This window comes from Sinohyriopsis cumingii, unplaced genomic scaffold, assembly GCF_028554795.1.
Source record: "Sinohyriopsis cumingii isolate HCF-2022 unplaced genomic scaffold, ASM2855479v2 utg000624l, whole genome shotgun sequence".
In the NCBI taxonomy this organism is placed as follows: domain Eukaryota; kingdom Metazoa; phylum Mollusca; class Bivalvia; order Unionida; family Unionidae; genus Sinohyriopsis; species Sinohyriopsis cumingii.
Window position 1 is genome coordinate 105,672 of NW_028315919.1, and position 19,677 is coordinate 125,348.

At 34.4% G+C, this 19,677-nt stretch overlaps 1 protein-coding gene across 1 annotated transcript; it reads left to right on the top strand.

The window, feature by feature from the left end:
* The first annotated feature begins 674 nt into the window (after positions 1-674).
* On the top strand, positions 675-16,696 carry LOC149773570 (vitelline membrane outer layer protein 1-like). Its single transcript, XM_089946308.1, has 3 exons — positions 675-873; positions 14,808-15,018; positions 16,198-16,696. The coding sequence occupies exons 1-3, from the start codon at positions 691-693 to the stop codon at positions 16,437-16,439; spliced, it is 636 nt and encodes a 211-aa protein (XP_089802434.1). The 5' UTR covers positions 675-690; the 3' UTR covers positions 16,440-16,696.
* The last annotated feature ends 2,981 nt before the right edge of the window (positions 16,697-19,677 follow it).

The following is a 19,677-nucleotide window of genomic DNA, read 5'->3' on the forward strand; positions in this document are numbered from 1 at the left end:
TCTATAGTTCATATAAAAAATACTGCATATGTCATATATTTGTCATATCAGTTCTGTGGAAATTCATATTTTTTAAATTTGCTTTAGTGACCATTAAAAAACCCGCTAGTGACATCATTTATGCATTTATTTTTCCGTTAGTGTTCTTCTGGAAAAAAGAAAAACAAACAAATAAACTAAAACCCAAAGATGCTTCCAGTTTACTTGAACTTTTACTCCACGGTTGCAGAAAAATACGTGGTCCGTCTGTGCACCTTTGTAATTATGCAGGGTGTTATACAAAGACTGTTAATTGATCTAACGACGATCGAAAGTAAAAGTCATTCATGGAACAGACGCTAGTTCTTGTTTATAATACTTGCTGTGTGCTAAAAGTAATATGTGGGTCTTCTATTCTTTCACAAAGATATCCATTCTGTGTTCCACATGTCAACAACGCCTTCAGAAACACGTGTCTTGTGGACAAAAATATGTTTCCTATTTTATACAATCTCAGGAGTTATTTCTTGCATCATATTATGCATTGTTCTGGAGTCCACACAACATGAAATGTAACTGAATTTATGAATTTTGTATAGGCGGCAATGCAATATAATTTATGAATAACAGTATACCACTCTGTAGAGATACCAGATAAGAGAAGAGATAATAGCAGTTATACTAAGTTTGTTAAGGCACAACACTTTGAAAATGTTGCATACACTGATCTATGTTGTGAGTCTCTATATTACAATCCAAGGATTTATTGTAGTACACGATGCCCCTAGAAATGTTGTTAAGATTCTTACAGTCGCCAATGGTGGCCAATGGGGAGATTGGCATGGTCCCCATTTCTGTGCTGATGGAACTTTTGCCGTTGGATACAATATGAAAGTACGTATTTAATATATTTATTTTTATTTTCCTTATGACTGGTGGCAATAATGAATAAGACCACAGAAACCCTTATATTGCAGGAGAGCAGCAGGTTTTAATCTACTATTATGAATGTCTTTGTCCCTTGTGTAATTCTAATGAGCTTTATGTCTCTATGGTCTTAAACTAAGTATTAGGAACTGTAGTTCGGTAAATCCCCCCCCCATTCTGTATTGATACTGATGAAAGATATGTCGATCTGATGTAACCTGTTCATTAAAATGTTCAATTTTTCTGCATTCGAATCTTTCCGGAACACATTGGCCTACTGTTTTAACACTTACCGGTTTTGGTAATAGCCGTATCTAGCGCGAATTCTAACTGGCACACGACAGAGTGTTGTGCTATTCCACGCGCAGTTACAAGTCGCCAGATTTGATCCAGAAAAATATCATGTACATATAGCCAAAAGAACTCTTAGGCCGACGGTGTCTCTCCTGGAGATTTTTGAACGTTTTAATAAATAGGCGATATCAGTCCCATAAAACGCCAATTAATATCATTACAGGCGTGGGGCTAATTTACCGGCCTTCAGAAAAAGCGAAAAGCAACAAGGTTTATACATTTCAACAAATCATTTATTTGCCGAGATTGCAAACTGAAAAAATTAAAAATAGCTCACAGTACTGCAAAAGAATTTCAAATAGTCCAAAAAGTTTTAGGTCAAGTCCAAAAGTGTAGAGCATTCCAAAGGTGTTCCAGTGGTGTTCCGAATGAAGTGTAATTTTGAATGTACTGATGGACCAGTAGCCTCGAATATGATAATGTGTCAACAGTCTCAATGTATGTCAATGTTATAATCCAAAATGTACGTAAAGGAGTTATAACTAATTCCAAAATAGTTATTAAGTCCTAATTTATATGAGCACTTTGTAATACCTGTAAATAATTTAAATAAAAATATCCTCTCAAATAACAATGGAATACAACTAAATGGCTGTCTCCACTACATATGCTTGATATATGAATTATGTTACTCACTACCTTATATAACAATCTAAGACACAATTTCAGAACCAGGACGAGGGTCTTACAGTTTGTTTCTAGATCTTTCCAACTAGTAAACAAAGAAGGTTCTTCTACAGTCAACCGATCACAAGTCAGGTAACCTGGCTTAAATCCCTTCAAATTTGTCAGCAAGTTCACTTCTACACAATTTCAGGGTCAAAAGCTCACATAATCATGTTTCCCCAAATTAATAGCTTAAACCGCTATCATGAAACTATGTAATGTGTTTACTAAATGTCCCTTATCATCTACAATCTTGAGTAAAAATGAAACACATACTATAAATATAAATAAGAAGAGTGGTATTTGACTGAATTTTAGTATAGAAGACTCCTGAAGGATTTGTTATTCTACCTCAAGTAAGCTTAATTGTACCTACTATCGTGTACAATTAGTGTTTTGATTTGCTCCTCGCTATTCTGACTGCTGTAATAATATCATGATTGACTGCTATTTAATCCTTGATTTACATTTTAGAATTAAATCTATCAATTATTATTTAACACGAGTTCACGAAAATCTGCCAAATGTTACAAGATCTTTCTAAATATAAAAAACCCTGTCCAATAGATTTTATAGTGCTCTTATGTTGTATATATTTCAATGCGACCCCATTTTGTTACCAATGACACTTGTCTGACACAGCAAGGTGAAAAAATAATAGTGTGTATTTATATGAGATAAGGAAATGCCACATCAACACCTCCAAATAAGAAAGAAGCTCGAGCGTGTCTTAAAACTTGCGATCACTTTTTATAACTTCTTTATATAAACAATATTGTGCAAGATAATGAACTGCGACGCAGTTACACATGGTTACATATCTTAGTTTTTTCTCATATATCTGATTGCATTAAAGGTAACATGATCATCCATTTAATTCACTTGGTCACATTTATATCCACCCTCATAAGTCTTTTTGTCGTATTCGGTTTCATTTATGCATTTATCTAAAGTGAAATGCCATTTAAATTAATATTATCCAGGTAGTAAATACACCCTAAATGTCACGTAAGTATTATTATGTATATAATTACTTTGTCAGTAGTACAGAAAGCGCATATTCTGGCTCAGTAATATTAAGGTTTCGGCACCTCTAACCATTTAAGTTTACTCCGAAACTTCGACCTTCTCCCTAATCGCTTACTTTCATTCATACCTCCTAGCTGTAGGAGAAACCTGGCTCTCAACCCCATTCCAGTTGTTATAAGAAGAATCTGTCTCAATACCTTTAAAAATCAGATGAGAGAAACCTGTCAAATTACCATCCAAAACATTCCCAGAGAGAAAATTGGCGCACGTACCCCAAATATTTTATAAAACCTATACCATCTCCCCTCTTTATAAGTATCGACATAATTAAAAACGAAAAAGTTCATATCATAAAAGACAAATCTACAATCAACAATGAACGTCCAAATAACCGAGAACTTGACGTAGCACCCCTAACTCTTATTCTGCAAACAGTTTTATTGTACCCACTGATAAAGAAATATCATATCTATTTAACGAAATAAAGATATATTATACTGGAAAGTCTATTTTACATACAGGCCACAATATATTGTACAACATTGCTCCCTTAAATTAGATCATCAGTTGAACTATGCAGTACCGTGTGCAACCAGAGTATGTTGAATAAGTTCTAGGAATTTTAAGATTTGGAAGAGGGTTAGTAAGATCAATACATAGGTTTCGCATGTACTTTCAAAAAGGAAAACAAACAACTATTTCAATGATAAGTACCATTGCCATATGACAGAGTATTCAATTAAACAGATATCAACGTGGATCTTCATAATTTCAAATTTATTTCAAATAGATTGAATATCACATATCATAAGAAAGTAATAATTAGCCAAGGTTTCTACGAAAGCAAGTGTAAAGCAATCAGCTCACTACAAAGATGTTGGCATGAATAATGTTGAAACGAATAAGATTATAAACCAGATTTATGACTTATGGTGGAACTGAGGACGATTTGTTCAGTCTGATTAATAATTTAATAGCACTAAGTTCATACAAGTAGAAGAAATATATTTGCCTTTTCGAGTTCGCAGCGGACTATCATAAACAATTTCTTAGCAACGGACAGAACAAAGCGTATTATATAATATGTGATATCTAGTTTTGGTGGCCACGGACAAAATAAAAGATATCTTAAAATACAAATAAGTGTAGAAACAGTAGGAATTATTGCACTTTTCTTCAACAGTCATTTTAACGTTTCATCGAAAGGTACTTTTGCTTTAAATGTTTTCTCACTGTTCATTAAATTAATATATTTTTTCTGTACCTAGATCCTGTATCTGCTATTTGTGCTTATTTGCTTTCTTAAGTTTCTGAAAACTTTTATGATATAGCAAGATAGTTTTGTTATCCTTCTTATATTTTTGTCAATCAAGTCATGATATTTTTTAATTGATAATATTTTACTTACTTATTTGATTCTCTCTTTTCCAGATAAATTCGTTATCTGGTTATAGTTCTTTCCTGCTCATTTTATTGAGTGTTTAAACATGATTCTTGAAAACAACATTTCCCTTTCTAAAGTTCCCATGTATTTATATTCTAAGATCAACTATTCTGACAAATTTGTTTCTGCGATACAACTTGACATATGTTACCCTATTGCCATGGTCTTATTTTAACATTTCCAACCTATTTCTATCAGTGTCCATAGTCGTAACATGACGTTTGTTCTTGTCGTTCAATATAATGGTTGAAGGAGATGCAAATGCGTTCGTTTTAAAGAATTTGCTGTTTAAGCGCATATCCTTTTTTTTCTACGGTAGAGATGATTTTTATGAACTGAATGATAACATATTTGTTTACTAACGTCTCTGAGAACGAATAAATTACAGTCAGGTATAATGAATGAAAAACCGAGCAAATTAAGATCACGAGGAACGAATGAACAAAACACTGCTGCAATAGCTCTTCAGTTTATTGCACACTTCAAGAAATTCAAAATTCGTTAGATTTACAGACAGATCATTGCCTGTATTATCTGGATGTAAGACTTATGATTACCTTGGAAAATGCATCTGAAGTGAAAGAAAAGTATGAAGTATATTTTTCTACAATTACGACAGGTTACTTTTTATATGTTGGTTAGTTATGCAAGTGTTAAGTTCAGAAATGAAGTTATTTATATTATAAGAGATATGCCTAATGATTTAAATGCTAATAGAGCACTACTAAACGTAACCCTTGATTCATCAAGAATGTATCTAAAAGGAGTCGTGATACTGTAGAAAAAAAGAGATAAACCGATCATAATAAGTATTTTAATCCTGCAGTAGAAAAAAAGATAATTGTGGCACTATATCACCCTCCATATTTTATTCCCAGGGGTAAATATTGGATCAGTAATTTACAGAAACTTGCAAAATAAAATCTGCGAACAACAATCCCCCACTTATATTAATAATGTTTTTGTAAACAATTTTAAACTGATCACATGTTCTTAGGGCTTCACGTATCTAGCTGACATGTTAATACATTGTGTGCAGCAGAACTTGAGTTAGAAAAATTACAACACTGAATACACCAACAGATAAGCAAAACCATAAATAAAACGTAGGTACATATAAAATGTATATTTATTGTATTTGTAATGCATACTAAATATTTAGAATATACTGTAAAATATATTTTGTGTTCCAGGGTCCCGCCCTAAAAGTTAACTACTAAAATAAACACAAATTATGATTAGATGTTATGTTACAAATTGCTGAAATACAGTTTCCACTAGATTTGATTGAAACAAAATAAAACGTTTTAATTTTATTGTCAATTTCGGTTGAACACTTATGCACAATAAGACTTAGAACAAATTGGGCTGTTAGAGACCAGTATGTAATTTGAATATATCCTTGTTTTAAATATTATTAAATACCTATAAGTACTTATGATGGCATAAAAGGAAAATGATACAATGTTTCTCTATAGACGATTGTGCGAATTTTGATGAGATGAAGAAAGAACAGCAAAGTTATATAAAGACAGTATACAGCGATAGGTATTACATATTTTAGGTGATAGTAAAAATATACAAATATTTCACAAATGTTCTTATTGAAAATATTCCATTTATTTATTGGTTTTATTGTTTTTTCATTTCTCCTGTAATCTGGCTTGTCGTAGGGGAGCCGCTGACGACCTTTCGACAGCCTATCAATTTCGCAATGTTCTCCACTGCTCTTTGGAACTTTGCATAGCTACCTTTCTGTCTCTTCTTTTATGTCTCATTTTCTCTTTCCTCTCACTGTGCCTGTAAAAGTTTCTTTGACCGGCCAGATGAGCACGAGACGTGACCATACCATATTAGGTCTTTACGGTGGTTAGCAGATCTTCATATGTTCCAATTTCACCTTGGATTGTATTGCCCTGATTAGCGAACTGGTCCATGTATGAGATTTTCCGGATGTTTCCTTAAACTCTATTTCTAAAGCATGGATTCTTGTTTCTAGTTCTGTCTCACGTGCATATAGGAATCTGGACACGACGAGGAAGCCCATAAGCGTGAAGTTGCTGTTCTTCCAAATCTAGCCCCAGTCTTGCCAGTGCAGTTGTTGTCTGCGCAATCCTGGACAGAACTTCAGGTTTTGAACGTTCATCAGATCCGATAGCACCTAGGCACAGGAATCTTGTCAGTGTACCCAGCTTCTGTCCACCAACTCTTATTTCCTTTTTGATTCCACTTGGGTTGTTGAATATTAGCTTGATCTTTTAGCGTTGATCTCCATCCCATACCCTTAGTAACGCTTGATTGAGATGGTTTCCAGTTCTTGTTCAGCTCTTGCTAAACCATCAATATCATTAGCAAAGAGAGTGGGTGAAAGGATGCATCTGTTTGACTCCGACTGTGGATATGAATCCATTGTTATGTTGCCATTAACGGCAACTGCGCTAGTCGCCTTGTCAAACAGGTTTTCTATGGTGCTGCTCATCTCTGCTAGCCAAGGTTCCGATAACCCTATCCACACATTGGTAGATCGAGCAGCTATATCGGTGATTTGTCGGTGATTATAGCGACATCTATTGGATTTCATGTGTTGTCTCCCTTAGTATGTTATACCAACTAACCAGCATCGTGATACATTGTACATCATCCGAAAATGGTGGTGGCAATTGACCTAAAAATGATACTTTGTAAGTTTAACATCGAAAGTATGACTATGTATCAGAGGGAAGCAATTAGAGGTATATCTAAGTGAAATATATTTGTGCAAACACGGACCGGCACTGGAAAAGTGCTTATTTGTCAGTCAATTCAAGTTGTGTATTTCCCTTGTCTCGATCACGGAGGAACAGTGTTCAAATGTGAACACCTTAATTTTGATTGGATGCGGTGGCTTGCCGCCGCATTCAATGAAATTCACAGACCCGAAACACACGTATTGGCTCGATATGCCAAGGCGTAGAAGGGTTATCAGAACCTTGGCTAGCTAAGATGTGGTGCTGCTTAGTTTTGCATTAATTTTGCATGTCCGCACCGTGGTCCATAAGGCTGCATACCATACCTTGTCGAAATCCTTCTTTTATTCAACAAAGACATAATAGTGGTCTGGTTGACCATGCTGATACTGTTTCACCGAGGATTCTAAGATTGAAGATCTGTTCTATAGTGTAATGTCCAGCTCTGAAACTAGCCTGTTCTTCAGCAATGATGTGCGTAGGGTTTCAATCTATTGATGATGATCTTAAGCATAGCTTTGCTTAGGTGACTGATAGGTCAGATTGTGCGGTAGTTTTGGAACATATGCAGATTATCACTTTTAGGGAGAGGGATGATCAGGGATTGGGTCCATGGGGTGGACTGTTCTACTGTTTGCCAGATTTTGTTGCAGATTCTTGTGAGGACATTTATCGTAGTTTTTCTTGTGCTTGAACATGCCCTGTTGGTATATTATCTATCCAATCTAACTTCCCTTTCTTTAGTGCCTTTACTGCAGCCTCTACTTCTTCCCTCAAGAAGTCCCCTGGTTGCAAAGCTCTGAACAGTATTCTATCCATCTGTTAAGAATCTCGTGATCGTCTGTGAGAATCTTACCAGCCTTGCTCCGAATCGTGGTATATCTACCCGTTTCTCTATTGTCAGGTCCTTCACCAACTGGTATACATTAATTATTACTGTTATTCTGGTTCACGCTTTTTTAGACTTCCTTACATTAGACCTCTAACCCTCTTTCCTTCGCTATCTTTAAGCTCTTCTTAATCATGTTGTTAATCTTCTGTTCCTTTGAGGACTCCTTCCGTCCTCCTCATTTTTCTCACACCATAGAGGTCGAGGATGCCTGTTGTGACTCCGGGCTTCTTTATCCTACCATGCTTGCAAAGGAACTTCGTTGGCTGAGCGTATAAATGGCTTGTTATCGGTGGTGTAAAAGGAATCTCGGTTTATTTCTTCAACACCCAGAATTGTTAGTACTGCAAATCTTCCACCTATTGATGCCTACTGTAGCGGAAAACAGCCAGTTAGTTTCCATACAGAATCCAGTTAACTATTATCCAACAGTCACACTAAATTATCCACTTGCCCCTTGAGCGACCAATCACTTATTATCCAATACGTTGTTAGAGCGAGAAAACATCATTTATCTACTTATCAACATTCCCATATTTACAAGCCAGTAAAATAAGTGCGAATATACACAGGATATACTTATAAACACAACTATACAATCGCTCATGAGGCTATGATACAAGAAAAGGAGAATGAAATCACACTTACTCTCGATACCCACAAAGATCATGATGTACTACGATGCAAGAAATGTACCGAAGTTCCGAAATTCTGTGCTTTTGAATGTTGTTTCGGAAGTAAAAGATGTTCATTTTTTTAAAATTCCTATTTTAATTCTTCACTGCAATAACATTTGTAAAATTGTATTTCTCAAATTTCATCTGTTAGATTTTCATTTTCGTTTCATCATTCCTTTATCTTAATTATAATTTGCATTTTACTTTTCATTTTTAATATCCTATTTTAATTTCTCACTTTTAAATTGAAGTTTTAATTTTCATATGTTGCATTTTCGTTCTCAATTTTATATATAATTTTGCATTTTTTGTTTTTAATTTTCAGTTCATTTTTTTATAATTTAGCTCCGTTTTATTTTGTCTTCTTGAAATCTGATATTTTGATATGTTTTTTTAATTCTCATATTTATGTTTTTTAATTTACAACATGACAGTTTGTCACTTTTACAAAAAGATTTCATTGTAAAATTTAGTTTTTCAATCTTGATAGTTTCAAATTATCTTTTTCAATTTTTATTTTCAATTTTCCTTTTTAAGCTTTATTTTCACTAATGATTTTCAAATATTTGTTTCTAACTTTTGTTTCATTTTTTTATTTTCAAATATTTCGTTAAAAAATTCAATTTCAGATTAAATTTTGGGGAATTTGCATTTTCGAAATAAATTTCAAATGTCACGATCGCACATTTAATGTTTAAAAAATTATTTTCAGTATTTTTAGTCTTGAAAATATGTTTTTTCTCAGTGTACAATTTTGGGTTCGAGATTGAAAACAATAAAACGCAAGTAAGAGTCTTCGTAGTCGTCTACAGATAACAAACAAGATGGAGAGGAAGGAAATTATGCAGAGTACATGAAGTGTTTGTACTTGTTAGGTAAATAATTTTCTTTCTATCTATAAAATTACGATGGATAATAGCGGTCATACTTACTATACCGATCAACATACCGATATTTTAAGGTTAAGTATTTTGTGAACGACATAGGCATAGATAAACCTTGACAGAACCTCTTAGGCCTTTTGGAACTGACAAACTTCTTAAACGTTTGCCAAGTGAAACAAGGATCAAATTCCTCCATTATAATTACCATTGTTGTTTGATAGTAAGTAAGTATGTTAGTATGACTAGTGTTTGACATTTTAAGTCTAGAAGATTCGGTTCGCATTGGTAACAAACACTATACATTGGAAGGTATGGATAGTGAAGTGTTAAAATGAACTTTGTTCTACCCTCAGTTATAAGGAGTGACGATGAAAGAAGATGACTCGTACGATATCAAAAGCATTCCCGTACAAAAATACTCAAGTGGGAAAACGTCGACTCCAAGAAGTGGAAGTTTGCTGGAAAGGATAGTTTCGATCATTGAATTGTCTCTTCAGAAGTCATCGACTAAAATATAAGTAGAAATGACCACCATGCAATTGCCTCTTTTTTCTTTGAATTTCTCTATTTAGAAACAACAAAAAAGTAACAACATCCATCTTTTTTTTCTACCAAATCGTTGTGGTATTTGAACCATTGGAGCAATAACTGGAAATCTGAGATTGCAACAGTGTGAGAAATATCTATGGATCATTTTATTTAGTGATTGTATTGGTTATTTTCGTCCTTGAACAATACCAACAGTAAATGAAACAACGGTAGTTTCTTTAACTCCAGTCAAAAGGAGCAAATCCAAACAGAGTAGCAGTCCCTCTTCTAAAACTTTTATTTGTAAAATCATTCTCTTTGGACAAGGAATGATTCTTCGGAGAACGGAACCACTGAACTGTTAACAAACAAACATTACACAGTGACAGTTCTATGAACATGTATTCCAACAACAACAACTTATGTTGCTTCACAACCAAAAGTACTTCGAGCCATCCCATTTGAAGTAGCTTCATCAGGAAGTAGTTGTGGAAAATTATTTCCCGCATTCCAGTCAAGAATGTGGTTGGAGATCAAATCAATTTCTCCATCGACATATTCCACAAACAAGTTCAATACCACTTGGTAAAAGGATCCTTTCATTAATGAGTACCAAAGACTAACACTAGCAAATTTTATATCTATTTCATTAGAATTCCTGCAAGCTGTTATTTTTTTGCTCGAAATGATCGTGTGCTCTTCTCAGTAATCAGCTAGTAAAAGCCCCGATGCAAACTGGCAACTCATTCAAAAGACATTCAAAACAACGATATTTTCGCTACGTTTTTCGTTTTCTATCGATCTGAACGAAGGTCTTAATTCGATGTTTGCACATTCTGATGTCAATTATAATGTCATGCAAAATACAACTGCTCCGTTGCTGAGTGTAATTCCTTTCTGTCATTGCAGGTTACAGCGAGGAAGGAAGCACGTATCGCGTTTTCCGCAATTATTTCACCCAAATTATCTTCCTATTAATAAATCTTATCTTGACAGTATCAACATAAGAACAACACAGATCTCGGACTAAGTATTCTATTTTCGAGATTAAAAGTCACAGGAAGCTTGATAATTTAGCAAATTGCACAAACAGACGTATGCTTTTACCAATTAATTTCTTGACAACACGAACGTGGCTTAGGATACATGATATAATCATAGTTTCTTAATTTAATACCCATATTTAAACTTTTGGTCAATTCAGGACTGCGTGCTGAAAAATGCAGCTTTAACGGGATGAAAATAATTTCTTCGAACAGGCCATCAAAGTCTTAAAGAAGCCTTGATGAAAGCTTTGAAATCGCATTGATTTAAATAAGGATAGAACCTCCTTGGCCGACAAGACACACATACAAAATTCGCTAAACGCTACTAGCAATATATCCAGTGTGTAAAATGCATCCGTGTCGTCGTTCACTAACTCAGCCCTAATCTAATTTAAATCAACCAGACACACTGGATGTCTCCAACGACGTAGATTTGACAGAACATGACGATCATCACATAATAGACCATACCAATAACCAAGGAAGGTCGCATTTTTAAAACTGATGAATCGTTTGCATTTGGGCATAAAAGGCAAGGCACGTATTTGTATTGGTTAAATGGTGCAGATATATATCTGAGACTGAATCGAAGTTGGTACCATGTTCCATTTGATGACCTGGACTAACGAGTATGAAACAATCATCGAATAAGACAGACTTGTTCTCATTGTAGAAATCTTATCTAAGGCGAGAAACAACATCAGTCAAATTTAAAGGAGAAGGACAGTTAGGTATCATTTAAGTCGATTGGCAGTGAAAATCGTCACCATTGATTAAAGACCGCTTTTCAAGATCGAAGATAATGTTTTCCAAGAACAGCTACCCAAAATATTGTCAATCGCATCGCGAGCGATGTATCCATGAACGGTGTCATTGGTGAGAATCGTTTCAAGTTCCAACACTTCATCGTGTCAAAGAGAGAAGTCACCCGAGAAGGTTAGAGGTTGTGTACCATACCCTTTGAACCTAACGTTCCCCAGAAGAAGAAATAAAAGAGCTCTCACTTACACTGTTGGAAGTCACAGGAAGGTTAGACACCAATAGCAGCTACGGAATTTCGTACGACCATTATGCAAGAGAATAATCTTTGTAGAGATTTAGTTTTACTCCAGACCAAGACAGAAACGAATAACATTTCCACCTTATAAAATCCGGCGAAGTTTGTATGTAAATACAGTTAGCAGCGGCTCTGGAAAACACTGTGAATGGCATCATATATGCAGAATTTGACAATGCTCTAGGCTATAAAAAAATAGGAATAGAATGGTCGATGAGGATTTTTTTGAAATTCAAAACAGCCACCATCACAATCATAGACCGCATCTGAACAAAATGACAAAAATACAGCCATGAAGCAGGATGGCCAGAACAAGAACAACGTTTAGGCACCTGTTTTGCTACTGACCTGGCTGAAAAATCACAAGCCTAACTAGAGAACATTGTAGCTCTATGGCGGAATGTGAAGTCCCAGAGTGTGCATAAGTGAGCAATATTACTTTTGTTTGTTTAGGTTCAGTATTGTGCAGTTATTGAGCAATGTTTTATATTCGTAAAGGTTATGGTTTTGTGTACTATGCGGATTACTCCATAATAGGTTTATAATTGATTCTGTTGCAAAAGAGAACTTCTGTTACGACTATTTTGTACCTCATTGCAGGTTTTTACAAAAACGATTTCATCTAATTTAGTAAATCTATGTATGTCGATTTTGCTTTTCTAAATCTTTCGTCATTTAAACTTAATAGAAGTACCTTCTTGTTTCCTGATCAAAGTTTGTATCTATCATTACTTTCTATTTCAGTTTTGTTCGTTGTGTTCTGATATCATTCAACAAGATGACAATGATTTACTCTGTCGTTTTTAGGTCCTTTCTTACAAGTTGAGTTGATAAATCTTAGAGGACTTCTACTGTTCGTAATCCTCGTTTTTAGACATTTGTTCTAGAATTGTTTTCAATTTCTTTAAAGATAAAAAAGAAATATTCTGATCAGTTTCTTTTCCATATTTGGATGCATTTAAGTTTTGAAACAACGGTATTTCAGGTTAGCTATAAATAGTTTAATTGGCAAATATTTTTATTTCCCTTCTTCAATATTTTATTAGTTTTATATCAAGTCAGTTATGTGCCATTTATATAGTAGTATTTATTTTGAATCTGAATTTATTTGTGTCTGTTTTGGGAGTTTTCAATTATAACATTATTAACTCTATGTTTTGTTTATGAGAGAACTTTGAACTTATATATTTAATTTTTTCACATTCATATGCAGTCTTATTTGAATGTATTCTCTGATCTTTCTCCGGTGTAACAAGTATTTCTATGTCCGGTGTAACAATAGACTTAATCTGAGATCATGTATTACATACAATTGCAGACATTTATGTTGTGTGAATTTAGTTTACATATAGCTTCCAGTGTTTAAAATGGGATAACATAGCACATACATTAATGAAATAATATTATATTCCGTCTCCAAACTATTCAAATATTTATCGAATTCTTTCCAGTATACCAGTTCATTATTGTTGCCATTCATATTTAACTAATTTTAGAATTTTCTCCACCTTGAATACATTATCAAACCCATTCAGATAATTGTTATTCACGAAAATCACGTCCCTCTCCATTTAAGTCTTATAATATATACTTTGTAATGTCGCCTAATATTAGTTTCCGATCGTAACAGTTTCTTCTTCTAACAAACTTAGACTCATATTTTCAGATTTTGAGTTTCTTTCCTTTCTATAGTTGGACTTTCCATAGGCATTGTTGTAAGACTGATGTATATGTTAATCTATGCCTTTAACATATTAGCAGGGTTATAGCTTATATTGGCGACATGTCTGTAGATCGAAGACATAATCTATTGCATGCATGAATACAATTTTGTAATTAATATGTCCATTTTATGGTTTCATTTTGAGCATCATACTTCGAGTTATAATTTCAACAGTTATACTAAATATTTTCAGAGCTGCATTTTTTTCGAAGTGAGTGAAAACAAATGTTTAATTTTTTTCTTTCTCCAATAAAATAAGCGATATGCACTTAGTTTTTATTCTATATCTTTTGGTCAGCAGGAGGTGTGCATGGCTCTGGTTTCTCATATAATTCGGGATTTATGTGAGAAGTTTCATATTATTTTCGAAGATCACTATTCTAGGTTGATTTTATAATAATTTATTTTCGGGGAGGGTGATACAGTTTTTAAGAGCACTGGCAGATGTTTTTTCTGTCATAAAATTCTGGTGACCAGGAGTTTAGGCATTTATTAGAAATATTTGAGGACCACTGACTTAGGTTTCCCAGAAAATTTTGACGGCCGTTCAATGGGTTTCTCTTTCCTTCATAAAATTATGACGACTGCAGGGTACAGGTTTTTCATTAAAAGTTAATGATGGTAGAATCAGTAGCCCTGGTTACTTTTATAACATTTTGTAAAATAAAACTAGTCATCTAGGGGTTTAGTAAAATATAAGGATTAGTGGGCCAGATTGAAAGTACAAGTGTGAGTGAAGATCAGAGGTTCGGGTAAAGGTCCGATTAATATATGGCTAATGAGATGCATTTCTGCTGTAACTTCGACTAAGTGTCTTATCAGAATTGTGTTTAAAAGCAAATCCATTTCATTCACAGTTTCTTTTTGTTTTCGTTCAGATAGAGTCGAATCAGAATGCCGGGGATGATTCGGGTTTAAATGCAATCCTTTTAGAATGCGAATCTACAGAGGGATCTCAGTATGGCGGTCAAGTGGGATCAGGAGAGGGAAGCTGGGGTGATTGGATGGGGTGGACAAAATGTGATAATCAGCCTGGGACACACGACTTCCTCACCTCGTTTTCACTTCAAGTCGAACCCAACCAGGCATGTAAATGGACAATTCTTACTTACATAACAAACAAACGTTCAACTTGCTTGAATACTGAATTGAAAACTTGCAGGAAGCCTATTTCTTTTGGAGTGTCTGACAACCTATATTTAGGCAGGTGAGCCGAAATAGTGTTATTTCAAGCAAATAAGGAAACCGTTGTTATGTTCGATCCATTTTTGAAAAACGTTCAGCTATACCATTTTGACATCAAGAGTTTCGATCCCTTTATCCAGAATCATAACTACTCTTTTCCTCTAGCACCTGTTGCAAGGTAATAATAAATGCCTCATTTCTATATTTACTCTTTATTTGAATCTTTTTAAATATAGAACTATCGTTGGTGTATTGTATCAGAAATAAATAACGTTATGATCAAATATGATGCCAACTACCATACAACAAGGGACACATGATAATATATCATGTATTTCATAGTTTGGAAAATCGTAATGTTGAACACTATTAGCTTTCCTCTCTCATTCATCCGGTTTACAACCAAGAGCATCATCGTTAGCCGATTTACCTTACCTACTGTTTACTGAAAATGAAAACAGATGAGAACAAGCATATTGAAACGAAGAGTCTGCTCAGAAAATGCAAGGGAAAACAGAACAGATTTGTTCTTTTGATAATTAGGAACATAATTAAGTTTAAAATTACGAACATCATTAAGCTTGCTTTCGCTCAGGATGTGCGACTGAACTAATCATATATGACTTGCAGTTTCTGCAGGGACCTATTCGCGAATGTTTGGTAGATTCTATTAAATTCAAATTCTTTATGACGTATTAACGTTAAAGTGATTTGCGATATGCTTGTCTCATAGAAAGGTAGCTTTCATATTGCTGCCAAATTCACCCAAGACGGATTGTATTTATTTCTTTGTTAGTAAGCCTTTGAAGATCGACAATGTGTGTGTTGATCATTAAAAATGTATCCACGAGGATACAGAGAATCGCCTGAGTTGGCATACAAGTCTGCATATAATGCCGGAGGAGAACGTAATTTACAATATCGTACAGTCTTATTGGGAACGAAAAAGTTGTCAGGGATTTATGTTTGTGTGTTTGAGTGAGAAAGATTTAAAAAAAAAATTTTGATGACTAGAATCGTTTACTTATTTATTTCAATATGAATCCAGCTATAATTTTAAGAATTTTATTTTGGTTCAGGGAGGTGTAACTGACGATACGGCAGCAAACTACGTGAAGTTCTTATGCCGAGATCTTACATCCGACAAAAACCAGTACGAGTTGGCCCACCCTCCCGGACAAGGATTATGGGGCTCCTATGGGGGGTGGAGTGAGAGCTGTCCCATAAACTCCGCCATTTGTGGCATACAGACGCGTATAGAGGCGCCTCAGTATGGAGGGGACGACAGCGCACTCAATGATGTAAAGTTCTTCTGCTGTGCATGAAATATGGTTTAAAATTAAGGTTTGATTATCAATGCAAACATCACAATACCTCTATTACATATACCAAACACCGACATTCGATAAAAGATGGTCCTGAATTTAGTTCATGCGGCTGAAGATCAATAAATCGTATGAGATGAACCCGTGTGTCTTCATCGTTCGTGGAAGACAAGTTTTTGGTTTGGTATTAATTCTACTGAAATAAATTTTGGACCAATTTATTATATAGAATGAATAAAACCCGTTTCACTTACCTTATCAACCTTCTTTTGTATATTTTCTTTACTAAACTATGTAGCAAAATCATTTTAATCGCACTTTATGCACGAATTATATGTGGAACCATATGTTATCTACGTAAAAACACTGCTTGTGTTATTTCATGCAGTGATTATCTTGATATGATTGATTGCGAAGAGCTATTTATAACTGCCATTAAATACTTTGAATTGTGTGCTGCTATTTAATAAATCTCTTAATAAATGCATAATAATTCTTATTCTAATATAAAACTGAGCATCCATTATAAATAAAATGTTCCGTAAAGAAAGATACGTTTTTATAGCATGGTGCAATGCAGAGCTGAAAAACTAAATATGCTAAACATTGACTATATTTTCTTCAGCAAAGCAATATGCACGGGTTGATCGACATGTTAAATGATACATGCACGCGTTCTGCAGAAACGCGAGAGTATTAATACAACTGGTATTAACACCTCGTTACTAATGTGATACTGTTCCCCTTATGATCCAATAACGTTATATGGTAACATTTTGGTACAGTGCAACTCTGATCGTTCAAAGTTCCAGGTTTATTAAGTCTGTACATTTCATACGAAAACTGAAATGAAAGTTACATTTACATTCTGAACAGTATTCCAGAAACCAATCAAACATATTGAAACCGTCGACTTTGTTTTAATAATCTTTTGTTAATCAGAGACGAAGTTTGTAGCTGATAATGGGTATTAGTCTCTCATTTAAGACGAGCATGGCAGCCATTATGTGTGTAAATACTGCGACTGTCCTACCAATGACGTAGTCCGGTTTAAATCATATCCGTATGTCTTTGAATCTCTATAAATTTAGAACTTCAGCATTTAAAATCATACATCTTTGTTAATTGATAATACAAATCAATATCAGATAGTTATATTAGATGGCTGAAGAGAAATTATACTTTTGGGTTTCACATGTATTAAAAGAGTAATAAACCTTGCGTTTTTGGTTTTGATATTATTCCGGGTGTCTCAGTTTATCACTAATTACAAAGAACATCAAAAGTTGTTCCATAAAGATGTACATATTCCTCTTGTTTTGGAATAGTTGCACATAACAGGTACTCTTTATAAGGTAACGTGTAACCTTTCCATATTTATATCTCCTTTTTTCTCATCTATCTCATTCAATATTTGCATTACTTCTTCGAGTCATCTAATTAGTTCAAAATCGCAAATTGATAGATCGTATATTCTATAAGTATACTTAAAGTAAATGTTCCCACAGACTTTTTATAAGGATCATATAATGAGCCTTCGATTTCTTGGCATAAACCTATAACATTTTATGTAGTATTTTGTATTGTCCTGACCGTGTTTTAACTGTAAAAATTTTACTTAATGATTAAACTGAAATTATGTTTTTTGCACTGATTAAATAGTCTAAAACATTTGAAGAATCTGTCCTTTCTGTACAGGCGTTATATAATCATACCCATGAGGAACCGCTAATGTTTTGGCTTCTGCTGATTTTGTTCTATTTAAACGTTTCAGCCAGCTTGAACCGGTCAACCAGTCTTCATCAGTCAACATTCGACCATCAAAGCTTAATTTTTTGTTCTAGGCCACCGCTTATAGAAGACGTTTGACCTTAATACAACCTTTAACCTTAACCCGAAGCCACTGAAATACAAATAGTTTTTAAACCATCAGCGGACACTGGTGTTATAAAAAGGATCACTCGCCTTCTCAGTTATACGACTTTTGGGCCATTAAATCTCTGGTTATTTCTAGACCACGTAACCTCTGTCCTTCACCCTAGGCCACTAGCCGTGAAAATAGTTATAAAAAAACGAGACATTGCCCTCTGAGCTACCAGCAATCAAAGTTTGAGAAAATCTGTGCCATATATCTTCAAACTCTAATGAGAAAAACCTGGACTGACGGTCTACACTATTTTACTGGGTTATCTGGGCCAAAGGTCACCAATATATCTTTCATAACAGCAGTGCAACCAGCCAAGGTTCATCAGTGCCAAAACATATAAGGATAAAAAAGACCATCGCCTAACAATCCCACTCATACCTCCAAATTGTATTAAGTACATAATTAACTATGAAAAGTCTTATGTAACGTGTTTAGGCTCTAACAAACAGTAACAAAAGAAAGAGCGAAAACAACAAGCTTTGACAAATTTATCAAATAACTTATTTCCCTGAAGAAAAAAAAACAATATAAAAATGAAAAATAAGAACTTACGGTTTTAAGAAATCAAATCCAGAAAAAATCCAAGAATAATCAACGAATACAATTTTAGAAGTCCTATTACAGTAATACCTCGAACATTCGCGAGGTTAGGTTCCAGAAACAGTCGCGGATCAGGAGGAATCGCGAATGTTTGGTACGAGTCACTAAAAATGCTAATAAATGCTTATTTCTAGGGTTTAAACCCTAAATATGACCCAAATCATGCTCCCAAAGCACTTTAATTTCATTTAAAAGTTAGCTTAATACATTACCCTTAAAAAGAGAAATAAATGGCTGACGTAAAAATAGAGCACAGTATCGCCTAATGGGTATTTGCCACACTAGCGCATTTACAGTACGGTACATGTATACTAATATTACGCCTATACCTGTACTAATTCATTGGCTGCCGTTTTCTTTTGCACTCACCGTAAGGTAAGACCAATTAACGAATGGGACTGTAAACTTAATGACTGACGTTTTCTTTGTCATTGTCAGGAAGGTAAACTAGGTAAACTTCATATGTCACAGAAGTCATATAACGAAGGTACAATTCAATAAAATAAAGAAAACATGTACATAGAGGGTACCAATGAAAATTTCGCGAATCCGTGAATTCGCGAATCCAGAAACGCGAATGCACGAGGTATTACTGTAATGAAATGTTCTAATGAATTCAAATTCGAGTCCCGACGAAAATTCAAGAGTGGGAGGCGATGGCTGTAGTCTTTATAGTACTGATGTGTTTACAGCTCTTTGTTGATTTACAAA